Source organism: Fundulus heteroclitus, chromosome 5, assembly GCF_011125445.2.
Source record: "Fundulus heteroclitus isolate FHET01 chromosome 5, MU-UCD_Fhet_4.1, whole genome shotgun sequence".
NCBI lineage: Eukaryota > Metazoa > Chordata > Actinopteri > Cyprinodontiformes > Fundulidae > Fundulus > Fundulus heteroclitus.
In genome coordinates, this window is record NC_046365.1 from 26,471,297 (window position 1) to 26,485,659 (window position 14,363).

The 14,363-nt window shown below is 39.5% G+C and overlaps 1 protein-coding gene across 1 annotated transcript; it reads left to right on the forward strand.

Annotated features, from left to right (window-relative positions):
- The first annotated feature begins 3,232 nt into the window (after positions 1–3,232).
- On the forward strand, positions 3,233–7,452 carry LOC105929214 (transcription factor Adf-1). Its single transcript, XM_012866900.3, has 3 exons — positions 3,233–3,390; positions 5,146–5,302; positions 6,809–7,452. The coding sequence occupies exons 1-3, from the start codon at positions 3,258–3,260 to the stop codon at positions 7,275–7,277; spliced, it is 759 nt and encodes a 252-aa protein (XP_012722354.2). The 5' UTR covers positions 3,233–3,257; the 3' UTR covers positions 7,278–7,452.
- The last annotated feature ends 6,911 nt before the right edge of the window (positions 7,453–14,363 follow it).

A 14,363-nucleotide genomic window follows, 5' to 3' on the forward strand; every position in this document is an offset into this window, starting at 1 on the left:
ATGTTAGTTTGTCCACAGACAGCCTGACAAAATCTATTTTAGGACTAATTTAATTAAAAATGGCTTCAGGTTGGTTAATGATGAGCAGAATATGAGGACAACCTCACATTAATTCAAATCACAAGGAATACAAACAGGAATATCACATCAGATTCACATGATGAGAATGTAATTTCACGGACTGCTTGCCTTGTTTAACTGAATTGAATTTCCTTCATTATCCCCCGTGGGGGAAATTACCTTTCATTGCAACCCGTCAAGAGAAAGACAAACAAACATAAGACAAATAATAGGTAGACAGCTTCGCCGAGGCCTTGCTGCCCGTTTCAAGGCGCTGCCTTTTAGCAGAATATAGACACAAATACATTGGAATGGTTGAGGAGAGGAGAAAAAGTGCATTTCTTGCACTGTCTCTTGTAGGCAGTAGGAGAATGCAGACGAAAACCCTCAGCACAAAAAAAAGCAACATACACACGACATCATAAGCATAACGTACACAGCAAAGCTACTTTCCTACCCATGATAAACTTCAGCTTGAACAAAAAACAGCTTGAAGCAATCTTCTGCTGCAGCTGACAAGTCTTAAAGGCTGAGACACATCAGATCTAACTGATCTGTTCCTGAAGATGAAAGTCGGCTCAACAGAGAAATACATCACTTTTATTACAACTTAAATAAACCCAATTATTCTGAGACAGATTTCTCTATTTTTTCTATATTATGTATAGGGAAATGTAATAAACTAATTGATGCAGACTTTAAAGGGCCTATATCATACAAAAGCAACTTTTTAGAGATTTTGACCATGTCATAATGCTATTCCTTCATCAAAATCATGGCCAAAGTGGTATTTTGCTAGATTTATGCATGCCTGAATAATCCTCAATTATGAATTCAGGACAGCATCTGAAAAAGTCTAATTGGTAAGGACTCTTGAGTCAAAGCACAACTGTATCAGCGTTTGCCATGATAAGTGCTGCATGACTAGTGTAGTCAGTAAAGAAGGAGGTAAGAAAAGGAGCCTGTATGCTTCCTATCATAGTTCCTTTAGCATAGGGAGCTTCTGATGTCCCTTACTGGTGCCAAGGAGCTGTATGAAATCCCACGATCCTTTGCGTGACATGACGTGTAAGCACAGCCCCCCTAACAGAAAGTAACAAAAATGTCTGGAGAGAAGAGATCCAATGAATGGTGTAACAGCAAAATTTTAAACAACATCAGCTGTAATGCGATGAAATATAATCTATACTTTTGTTAACCTTGAAAATCGTGCACATTATTTATTTTGCCCATATAGGTGTCTAACTTCTTTTTCAGAATACTGTAGGCCTGGATTCAACTTGCATCATTCGTATGTGTTTCTGTCGTGTAATGAAGCATGAAGAGTTAAATCCGAAATTGGCACAGCAGTCCGTAGCTATTTTCCTTTCTCCTGCCTTGTAAACAACGTGCCCATTTTCTCCGACCAGTGAGCGGTGATGTGAGACAGAGCACTATTATTTCTGCTCAAGGTTTAGATGAATGGGCTCTTTTATCACCTAATCTATACAGCAACTGTTCTTTTCTAGCAGAATTTTGCAGGTTCTTTTGGAAAGATATTAGAGCGATGTTTTTTCAAGCTTTTTTAGAATGTATGTTGACAGGTAATCTCTCTAATACAATGAAACAAGGGATTATCACTTTAATTCCAAAACCTTTTGGAAAATTGGACTCCCATCACTCTACTTTGTACTGATTTTAAAATATGTGCTCACACTTTTGCTGAACAACTGAATAGAGGACCTAAAGATTTAATTGATGACAGTCGACCAGCCTTTGTTAAAGGGAGCAACATACACAATGATATTAGATTGGTGTCTGAAATGCTACTGGAACTTTATTGACATCAACAGCCTGATTTTGTTCCTTGACTTTTTTTTTTTTTTCACAAGGAATTCGATTAAACATGCCCTTTTGTTGGTTGCTTGAAAGTTTTTGGGGTTTGACTAATATTTTTGTGGGTTAATTAAAATGCTTTACAGTGATATTTACAGCACAGTTTCTCAAAATCTGGGATTTAGCTCTAGATTTAAGAGCCAGCAAGGCATTTGTCAAGGCTGCCCTTTTCTCTCCAAATTATTCATCCTAATACTCGGTTATTATCATTTTAAACCCTATAACAGTTCTAAATTGCAAAGAATTAATATCTTGACAGGGAATAAGCTTTGCCAGTTTGCTGATGATACAGCATTATTTTTGAAAAATTATTTAACGATTGAAAGAGCCCTCAATATAATTTCACTATCCTCTGAAATGTGTGATATTTTACTCATTCATAAATGTACACTTACAAGCATTTCATCAATCAGAGTTGAAAATGAAGTAAAATATTCAGAAATATTATTCTCCAAAAGTGTAACAAGAGAAGGTGCTAACATCTCAACTCGTTCAGAAGAAATGAAACAAAGTCTTATTTGATGGTTGACAAGTGATTTGACCATCCATGGAAGAAATGTGCATGTGTAGAGGAAAATTCCAGGGTTATGGTTTAATAATCCTAATCCCATTATTAAGAAGATGGGAGGAACTGAATTACTTGTAAAGTGGGATTTGGAGATCAGTAACATTCCAGTAAAATTATCAAAATCCACAACTTCTTATCCCATGCATCAATTTTTTAGAACAGTAGGCAGGAAGTCAATGTTTAGAAAAGACTACTGGATTAATCTCAAAATAACTTTTCTTAGAAAAGAACTGGATTAATCTCAAATTTAACAATTCTACCTTTGCTATTAAATGCCATTTTTCTTTAGGTGGATAACTTAGATCTAGCTTTCTCTGATGCCACAAATATTTTTGGTTTTATTAGCTAAATATCCCATTTACTATAGCAAATTCAGAGGTAATAATCCCCCTCTCTCTATTATTAATGAATTGTAAAATTATATTCATCCCTAAGTAAAGTCAAACCCTGGTAAACTGCAAAAATTATCTCACAACAGTTTGCTAAAAGCGTTTTGTTCAGTGTCTCATGTGCTGCTTTGCTCCTTCCTCTCTTTTATATCTATTCATTTATTTTATTGTAAATAAAATAAATGAATAGCTTGCAATTCTCCACGAGAGCTTTTATTCTATTGTTTCTTTTTTATTATTATTATTGTTCTGTGTCGCTTTGTATTTTGTTATTTAACAAAAAAGGAAAGCTGTACGCAACTTCCGGTCAGGTCCATCCCAAAACAGCTCCGTCCGGAAACACACGCCTCCTCGGGGTCTCCAAGATGGACGACGAACGGCTCATTTTCGAAGTGGAGAACCGAACCGTTTTATATGACACAGCGCACCCTTTGTATAAAGACAACAGTCAGAAGGAAAGGGAATGGGTGAAGATAGCGGATGTTTTGGGAACAAGCAGTGAGTGTTGCATTCGGCGCTTGAAATGCCTGAATTAAACCAATGGATTTCAACCAAGGGCCGCGCTTGTTCGCGACGTCTCCCTGCGTTAAAACGCCAGATTCAGATCCAAGCCTGCTGAGCCTCCGCGCTCGTTTAAATTGGTGGCTGTGCAGACAGTTGCTACTAATCGCCTGAATTTGGCGATTTAAAAGCAGGGAAACGTAGAAAACATGCAGGGCAGGGGGCCTTGATATGGACATAGACGTAAACAGACCACAGACCTGATTGTCATTCAGCTGCATGTTTGCAACCTAGACAGACAAAGGAGAAACATTATAAAGGCAGGAAAGTAGCAGTAAACAAAAACATGTATGTGTGTATATGTGTATATATATATATATATATATATACTCACACACACACACAGAAAGAATAAGTGTAAGATTATATGAATATGGAAGTATATGTAGCACTCCTGCATTGCTGAGAAACAAATTATCTCAATAAAATCCCAAAATCAAAAAAACAACAAAGAAGAAGAGTAGTCAGTGTTGCCAGATCGGACGGGTTTCCACCAAATTGGGCTTCTTTTGAACACATTGAGCTGAAGGGGCGAACTGAAAAAAATCTGGGAAGCTTTTGATAACATTTGGCGGGCAGGCCCGTATTAAGACAATGTGGTGCCCATGGGCACTATAACTCAAAGCCCCCCCCCCCCCCCTTACCCGTGCTGTCCTCCGGTCAAAAACATCAGACATAATCAAGGGGATTTCTGTAATGTAATTTACTATTTACTAACTTACACAACTACATGTAGGCATATGAGCAGTGAGCAATATTCAAATATCTCATTTTAAAATGTTGAAATCAAAAAAATCTTGATTTATTTATCATTTATTATTATTGTGACTTCAGTGTTCACAAAACGAATAATGCATGGTCTTTCAACAATTTCAAGTAAATAATATAACAATTTATGAAAAATATATTTTTAAAGCATGTGTCATGTGGTGCCCCCCCATGGTTGGTGCCCCAGGGCACTGGCCCACTGGCCCTTATGGATAATCCGGCCCTGTTGGCGAGCTTTTAGGAGGAATTGATAACAAAACATATCAGAATAGTTTCCATTGTGTGGCAGAAAACTAAACACTTCCATGTTTTAATAATAAAATGCCATGTCCTCGCACTGATTTTATCGGTTAATTTATTCTTTAACTGTGTTGAATGTGTTGAACCTGACTTCATCAATGAATAATTGTTTCTGGTTAATCAAGCATCACTATGAAATTGTATTGCACGTGTTGTGGCTGGAATTGATCAGTCAGATCTGGCAACACTGAGTAAAGCGCTGTGTCCATTCAATGAACTCAAAAGTCAGGCGTAAGCGTAGCACTGTGACAAACATGAGCACCGGTGTCAGGCTGAACACTGACTGGAGTAGACATTCATACTAGGAGAGGAACTACCGCAGCTAAGGAGCACAAGGACCAGAGCAAAGCAGCGTTCTCCTATGCCTGCAAGAAACCCAAGTCTCCTCAGCTTGTCTTTTTTGCGTTTTACTGCTTGGTTCTGCTCCTTGTGCTTCTTCTAGCTGCCGTAGCTAACCCTCGTAGCATGAATCTTTACTCCAGTGTGGACTTCGGTGCTGACGTTCCAATGGAGAAAGATTTTCTTGTACTGAAAAAGCCGACCGTCTTAATGCTAACTTCCAGGATGGAAAACAAAAGTGTTAATGGTGCATCATTTAACTCACGCGTGTCCCTTCTCTTCTAGCTGAAAAATGCAAGAGCCGATGGAGGAATCTCCGCGACGTGTTTGTCAAAAAAAACAGGAGCGTTCAACCCCCACGTGGATCCGCCAAGGTGGCCCAAAAGGAGTGGAAGTTCCAGGGCATCATGTCCTTTTTGCTGCCGTACGTGCAGCCAAGGCCGTAAGCAAACCGTTTTATTTCCACCGCACGCAGTAGGGTTGGGAATTGAAAAGATTTTCACGATTCCGATTCCCGTATCGATTCTGTGAAACAATTCGATTCTCTTATCGATTCTCTTATCGATTCTCTTATCGATTCCAATTTGGGGAAATTATTTTAACCTCTGAAACAAAAATAGATATGGTATTAAGCATTTAAATTTAAAGTAATACTAATGTAACATTTTAGAGACATAAAAAGACAACAAATAAGCATTAAAGTACGGTTCTGCAATGTTATGAGTATAAAACTCATATTTTGAACCAATCTCTGCTCAAAATGGTGATCTGCACCGCCTAATCTACTTTCAGCCGTTATCATCAGTTATTGCAGCCGTAAACTGCAGAAAATACGGGCAGAGCGGCTGTTTCTGAGTTTTCTCTCTGCACCTGTCAGGATGAGCTGCAGTGCGTTATGAGGCGGAGGGATATTAGTTTATTAGTTTCAGCGTCACTTAATTTAGAGCCCAAACAAGCGACTTCACTTTCAGAAACAAGCCCAAAAAAACTGCAACCCACAACTCATGAAATTTACAAGCGACTTTAGAAGAAATAAAACCAAAGTCGCATAAAATAACTGGGCTTTGCAACAGTGAGCACCCTTTCAGAGTGTGTCATATCACTCTGCCGCTCTGGTCGGTACACAAATGTTCCGGCAAATTCTACATTATAAAAAAGAAAAACCTACCGAAAAGTCTCGCTCTTGTGTCATCTTGAAGACATTCTTCTTCGAAATGTTGGCTACAGACGACGTTTTTTTCTCTCTGGCCAGAAGTTCAATGGCAAGTTGGCAATCCAACAAAAGAGCCTGTGGTGGATCATGAATCGGAAAGGTGAAAAAAATGTTTTTATTTCACTTTTACCCGATGTATTGGAACATCCAACTGCCATGCACGTGGGCATTGTTGCTTCAACGATAGCTCTCATGCATTTTAATGGTGAAGTCCTCTGGAAATTCGAAATAATTGTTGTTGTAGAGCGCAGTGCCTTACCGCGACATTACATCACAGGATGTGATGTCGGGCAATAATGGCCGCCCCCATACCCAGTGATCCAGACGACAATTTATGCTTTTATTTTCTTATTGATTAACGCTTAATTCATTAAATCACCACGAACGTATTAGTTATAGGTAAAGCCAATGATCCACTGATTTTTCCTTGTTGACCGGACTTTCGATTGCTTTACCCGATGGGGCGCCATTTTTTAATTTATTTTTTTGCTTACTGAATGCCGAGTGCTTAACTTGCGTAAAAAACGTGACGTAAGTGGTGCTGCCCGGCTCTGGTGCTGCTTGGAATCGATAAGAGAATCGTTAAGCGAGCTGCCAAACGGTGCCATGGAACTGGAACACACGGAAAAGGTTCTGAACAGGAACCGGTTTTCGATTCCCATCCCTAACCTATAACCTATAGTGAACCCATACTCACAGTTGTCCTGTTTTAAAGAACCGCCTCTTTTGTTGCAGCTCAAACGGCAGCCTTTGTCCCAAACCTACAGAAGATTTAGACCGCGAGGGAACCGACGCGGAGGAGCGACCCAGCGGCACGTCGACGCCGTCGACCTCGACGGAGGCCGAAGTGATGTCGCCCAGCCCCGCGGCGCCCCCTGCAAAAAAAACAGCCAAAAAACGGAAAGGCGCGGTCACGCCGGTGGAGGAGCGCATACTGTCCATCCTGGAAAACTTAACCTCGACAAACACAGACGACGAGTCCTACTACTTTGCGCTCAGCACGGTGCCCATGCTGTCAAAATTAAGTTGCCACAAAAAGCGCCGCGCCAAGAGGGCCATCTTGCAAATTTTAGAAGAGCTCATGGACGAGCCGGACGCACAACAGACAGACGGCCCGGCGTCGACGTGGGGACACAACTACCCGGCCCATTTAAGTTCCCCAACGTCCCCCGTTATAAAAGTGGAGGACTTTCACAGCAGCTGAGACATGGCCAGACACGGTCTTGTGAGCGAGTTTGCCCTGAAAGCAGACCGCGAGACGCAAGAAGAGGTCTCCAAACACCCTAAAATGTCATCGTGGGACCTACAGCTGACTCTGCCAACCGTTGAGATGAAAGTACAGCGAGGAAGAGGCAGCGCAAGGGGAACTTCCAGGGGAGGTGTGCTAAACCAGCGTTTTCCAGAGATAAAAAAAAAAACAGTTTGTGATTGTAGGAGATGATCCAGGACTTATGGATCTGTTTCTTTTTTTTGTTTTGTTTTTTTTGGACAGATCAGACTAAAACTAAGTGTCCAGGAGGGAGAGCAGGTTTGGTATAAACCAAACAGCAGTCTAGGAAAAGAGCCTGATACCAACTGTGAAGCATGGAGGTGGGAGTGTCAGGGTTTGGGACGGCTTTACCGCTTAACGGCAAAAAGCGTCGAAGCACTTCCTGTAGCCACCCGTCAGTCGCTGTTGGTCTGAGGAAGGTTTATTCGACTCCTCGCCTTCTGCTGCCGGTTCACGTTACCCCGCGCTATTGCAGAGTTCACGGTCTTCCGTTTCTTGACTTTCAGCCAGCCCTTGATAGATTTACTGGTTTTATCTGGGTCGTTTTCATGTTGCTGTGTCCAGATCTGCTTCAGTTTCAACATTTTTACAGATGGTGCCCCGTCTTTCTCAAACACCCTCTGACATACGGTGCAATTTCGTGATGGTGGCGTCCTACTTTAGGCAGGGTCAGGTAGGGACGCCCTGTCAGGTGACTGGCTCTCTGTCTGGGCTGTTGCAGGAATGGATCCGCTGGTTGGAGTGCAGAAGAGAGGAAAAGCAGCTCGTTTGCCATGATTATTCCTCCGGAGTTTGGTTTTACTATGTTGGTTTCATATAGTTTGGTTGATATTGTTAATATAATTTGACTTTACAATATATATATATATATATATATATTTTTATGAATTCTTATTAAATACCTTTTTTTTTTTTGTTCCTTTTCCTCTTTTTTGTCATGATCCCTGAGCCAGGTAGCGACAAAATGGCGGCTCATCGACTTCTAGTTTTTGTGACACTGTTAAATTGGCCAGTGTTTGAGTTTTTGCTCGTCGCTGCTCTGTTGTGACTGCTGTAATTTGAATTCTAGGAGAACTTTGCAGCGGTTTCTGGAGTAGCGTGCTTCTGTCGAAACCGACCACCTGCTTTCTTTAATTGATTGCTGTAGTGAAAGCGCGTCACCTGTTAGAGTTCATGCGTAATTTGCGCATCTCCGTTCCGGCGGGCTTTGGATCAGGAAGGAGGTTTTGGGTTAAAATCTCACGATACATGGCGCCGATTATTTTTCCTGTAACACGGATCAGTCGTTCCTGCCTCCTTTGCAGAAAAACGGCCCCACAGCGTGATGTTTCCACCCCCATCCTTCACAGCAGGTGTGGTGTTCTTGAGATGCAACTCGGCATTCTTCTTCCTCCAACCACGACAAGTTAAGTTTGTGTCAAAAGTTTTATTTTGGTGCCATCTGACTACATGATACTCTCCTAAACCTCTTCTGGATCATCCATATGCCCCAAACTTCAGACGGGCCTGGACATGTTCTGGCCTAAGCAGGGGAACGCGCCTGTCTCCGCAGGATTTTGAGTCCCTCTCGTTGTCGTGTGTTACTGATGGAAGTAAGGCTGGACGATAATTCAATAACGATATACATCGATCGATAGACGTATACCGTCAATAAAAAGTTTAATAGAATAAAAGTTTTAATATTTCAGTCATTAAATCCTCCCAACCAATCACAACGCAGACCCAGGAAGCTCCGCCCCCTTCAACGAGTTCAGAGAGCATGCGTTCTTTTTTGTTTTGTTTTTTTTAAACTTGCAGTTTTGGTAAAAAGTTGGTTGACTAAAGGGTTGAGTTTTAATTCTGTGTTTGTGTGTTCTGTATTTAAAAAGTAGGTCGCTACGTAACAGCATAAAATGGCCAAGACTGCACTTAGAATATATATTTTGATTTTGTTGATAATTATCGGTATTGATCAATATGATTTCTATTTTATCTTTTTTTATATATATATTTTTATCTATTTTTTTTTTTTTTCTATATCGTCCAGCCCTAGATGGTAGGCTTTGGTCCCAGCTCTCATTCACCAGATCCCTCTGTGTAGTTCTGGGATTTCTGCTCACCGTTCTCTGATCATTTTGACCCCGCGGGATGGGATCATGTGTGGAGCCCCAGAGATTATCAATAATGTTGTTTGTCTTCCATTTTCTCACAGTAGCTCCCACGGTTGATTTCTTCACACCAACCTGCTGCCTATTGTAGATTCACCCTTCCCAGCTTGGTGCAGGTCTACAATTTTCTTCCTGGTGTCTGTCGTTGTCAGCTCTTTGGTCTTGTCCTCGGTTGAGTTTGGAGTCTGACTGTTTGAGGCTGTGGACAGGTGTCTTTATACAGATAACTAGTTCACACAGGTGGCGAGTGGAGGGCAGAAGAGCTTCTTTAAGAAGAAGTTACAGGTCTGTGAGCGCCAGACATCTTGCTTGTTTGTGAGTGACCACAGACTTATTTTGCACCATAATACACAAATAAACTCTTTAATAATCCTACAATGTGATTTCTGTTTTGTTTTTTGTCTTATTTTGTCTCTCATAGTTGAAGTGTACCTATAATGAAAATTGCAGACCCCTCTCATATATCTAAGTAGGAGAACTTGCACAATCAGTGGCTGACTAAATGCTTATTTTGCCCCCTGTTTAGATATCTTTTTTTAAAGACTAATACTGGGGGGGGGGGGGGGGGGTTGTTTTTTAAAGTGTTTGAATCCATTTTATGGCTCCATACCCTTCTTTTTTATATAGGTAACTAAAAAAAATATGGTTAGACATTAATTTGTGAAAATTGTTAATAAAGAACTAAGAATCGTTTTCACAGGGCTGTAAAAGTGTCACGGCTGAGTGGGAACAAATCATCCCCAACTAATGACATAATAATAAGGCCGTTTCCTCATAGTTCTTGCTTTATTATCTTCTGCAGGAACTACGAAGACCCACCAGATGGCGCTTCTGCCCGATGCCTCCACTCAGTTGAGTTGAAAACGTGGAAAAAGGGAAGAAATTAGATTTTTTTTTTTTTGGGGGGGGGGGGCATTTAAATAGCTTTACTTGCTATTTAAATGCTGCCACAAAGTAAAATCTTAAAATAAATCCACTTCTGGGGATGATCTAGCTGTTTATGCCACTGAACACAATCCTGTATAGACTGGATATTGTACATATATTCATTCCTCTGTGAGGTGAAAGTGTTCACTGAGCCAGGCTATAATTTCTGGATCATTGCTGTGTGTGAGGAGGGGTTTTATTTGCTCTGCAGAGAAGTGTCTATGGGTTTAAACTAAAAAAAAGAAGAAAAAAAAAGCTTACAAACACAGTTTTAAGACTGATATGTACAATCAGAGGATGTAAAAGTAAAATGCTTTCTAAATGATCAAAGTACAATATCAACTACAAATAGATACACTATCTCTGTGTTACATTAAATCATTATGTAATGTTGGGTCCATTCGGTTAAAAACTATGACTGAGTACAAGTCACATTGTATATTTCTAGATTCATGCTGAAAAATATTCCTCCTGTATGAGTTTTGTTCAATGACAGACATAAAAATAAGCAAAGATATGGCTGAGTTCTACTCAGAGAAGCAGAAAGATTTTTTTAATCTACAAACTTTTGGTCAGCTATTAGACTGAACCGTCAGTTTTGATGATGTTAATTGTACTCTTAAAACTTATAGTAGGATGCTAATATGGACTCATCCAGTTCTGGGCCATTTCAAACCTGCAGGGTTGATGCAGCCTCTTGGGTCAGGTTTTCGATGTTTAGAAATGGATTAAAGAGAGTAATGTCCAACATGTCTGCCAAAGAGTTAAAAAAATAATGCTACATGACTTGGATAATAAGTAACTGGGTTGGCATTCTTGATTTTTTTTTTTTTTTATTTGGCTTTATTCTATACTAAAACTGATGTGGTAAAAAAAAAAAAAGGCATCAGCTTGGAGGAAATTGCAAGCTGGGGGTAAGAATGTCTCGATAAGCTAAAAACATTTTTGGAGAAAAATGATTTTGGTCAAAGCAGAAAATTATCCAATTTTTCCTAATATTCTTAAAATATGCCGATTACTACAGTCAATGTTATTCATGACGTTGTCTTATTCATGTTTCCTTTTTAAAGTGTAATGTATTGACATGTATTATTAACTTTTAATCAATGCATTGAAACCGTTGCTGTTTCTGCTCCTTGTGGGGTGAAAGCTATAAACTGGTTAATTAGTCAGGCTGTCTAACCCTTGACGTCACTTTCAGCTTGACGCCCACTCACCTGTGTGTCCATAAATAAAAGTTACACCTTAAAACACCTTTTTTGAGCTCCTGTGATCTGTGTTTGTTGTGCTGAAGCTCTTCCCTCAGAGGTGCCCAGCTCAGTTTTAGAGCAGACTTTATCAGACAGGCTTTATCAGGCCCTCTAACAGTCCTCTCCATGTAAGCTGTCGGAGCACACCGCCCACACGCCGAGCACACTCTCATAAACAACACGCAGAGATTAGACATCCCCGGGGGTTAATATTTAAATGCTACTGCATCTTTAGAGAAATGTGGACAAAAGAAAAATGCCTTCAGCGCTTTAAACCTTCCTGATGTGTTCTTAACATTGTGTTGCATTCTGTTTAAAATGTAATTACAGTATTATACTCAGAAAAAACGTGAGAAATCCGATACACAAGTAAGTAATCAATGAAAACACTAAGTGTGGTCGGAGTAATAAAGGAATATTTGTGGGGGGAAAAGGCATTTTCTAGTGTTTAAATAGTATTATAAAGCCTAAGAAACACTTTTATTCCTTGGCTTTTAACACATGTTGAGACTTTTGCTCTTATTCCGTTTATATTTCTATTGTAATCTTTGTTTTTTCCGTTTAAAATGTTAATTGATTATTGTCTGTACAACACTGCTGTTGTTTTAAAGTGCTTCATAAATAAAGTAGTACAGGACTGTCTCAGAAAATTAGAATATTGTGATAAAGTTCTTTATTTTCTGTAATGCAATACATTTTTTTTACTTGGTCTGAGGAAATATTCTAATATTTTGAGAAAGGATATTTGGGCTTCTTAAGCTGTAAGCCATAATCAGCGATATTAAAACAATAAAAGGCTTGCGATATTTCAGTTGATTTGTAATGAATCCAGAATGTATGACATTTCATGTTTTTTAATTGCATTACAGAAAATAAAGAACTTTATCACAATATTCTAATTTTCTGAGACAGTCCTGTAGTAGTAGTAGTATAATGTCTGCTGCAAAATCAGGAGAGCTCTGTGTGGCTACATGGATTCACACGAAGGCCTTCAGCAACAACATGAAAACAATCATGGGAGCACCTCAGACGGCTCTACCAAACCCATAATTATGTACTCAAAACGACATCCGGCTCCCTCTGCCATGCTAACAAGCTTCTGGCATCCTTTTTTTGTCTGACATTTGACCTCTCTAATATGTAGCTCAGTTAAACTAGTTTATTCCCTGCCTCCGAAGTAGCATTTAAGCATGCGCTCAGTAGGGCTGGGATTGGGTCTTCGGGGAAGATCATTTTGAACCCTCTGACCCAAGCTTTTAGCGCTCAGATGAAAGAATGATTTGTTAGGTTGCTCAGAAGCAACCGGGGCTCAAGTCAGCTATGGATGTGTAGACGTTAGAACCTCAGGGTTACTGTCCTCAGTGCGTAAAGTTTAACGTCAGTGAGGACTGAGAGGGGTTCTGATGAGGAGAAGAAGACGAGTTTCAGAGTCAAAGGAGACGACGACTGAGCTCTGAGAGCACAATGTCCAGGAGACAGCTTGCAGGGTTCAAAGTGAATTCGCTTTCAAACCAAAGAGCGATGAACCAATTACTGTCAAGCATGGTGGTAGCGGCAAAATTCTGTGGGTCAAAATTTGTTGCCGGTCGTTTTGGGGCGCTGCAAAAAGTGGAGGGAACAATGCCAACAGAGGACTACCTCCCGATTATTCAACATCACCGCAAATCAATTATTCCAATCTGGACACTGCTGGGGTCCTGAGCTCACACTAAAACTGGCTTCTGGTGGATTAAAATGAACCTAGAAGGTTCCCAAACTCAGACATAATAAAAATGTATATAAAGGTTACATTCTGTGGCAGAAAATCAAGCCAAAAGAAATGACCAGACCAGTGGTCAAGTATCCAGCTATAATTCTGCCAGAACCTTGCTGACGGCTAAAAAATGGTCGAGGTGGACCTTGCCCCAAATATCATGAGAGCTGTATACACACATTGGGCGTTCTATGTGTAATTTTGAGCTGGTGTAAATCAGCAATGAATCCACATTAGATTTAACGTTTACATCAAATTCCTGTTTTTTAAAAATAACCTCCATGTTGTATAATATAGCTTCACCCTGGAGGAACAGCTGAAATGAATCATTAAGAGCCTGAAACAAGCAAGACTCTTCCATTTTGGGATATATATATATATATATATATATATATATATATATATATATATATATATATATATATATATATATATATATATATATATATATAAATGACATACACTAAAAAGAGGATTTATTGGAAGTGCATTTCAAACTGACTACTGCAGAAAATCATAGCCATCCATTGCTGGTATAGCACAATTGTAAGAGTTTTATTATTATTTAAAACTTAAAGGATGAGGAATTTATTTCTAATTCCCCATTCATAAGCGAACCTTTATTTTATATTGAACTTTTTAATCAGTTTTCTGCAAGGCACAAAACCAAAAAAACGTTTGTTGGTCAACGTTTTGTTTCATCAAACTCTGAGAGCCTGCTGTGTTTTCTTGGTGCTGACCTGTGATTATATATTATTTCAGCAGATACCAGACTAATTACTCATAGACGGATTTTTTTAAACCCAGTATTTCTGTTAATAACAATGATATTCTTGCTTACATATGATAAAACACATTTAAAATTAGAATATTACATCAAACCGATTAAAAAAATATTTTTTGATACAGAATTGCGGGCTTATTGAAAGGTATGCTTAATACT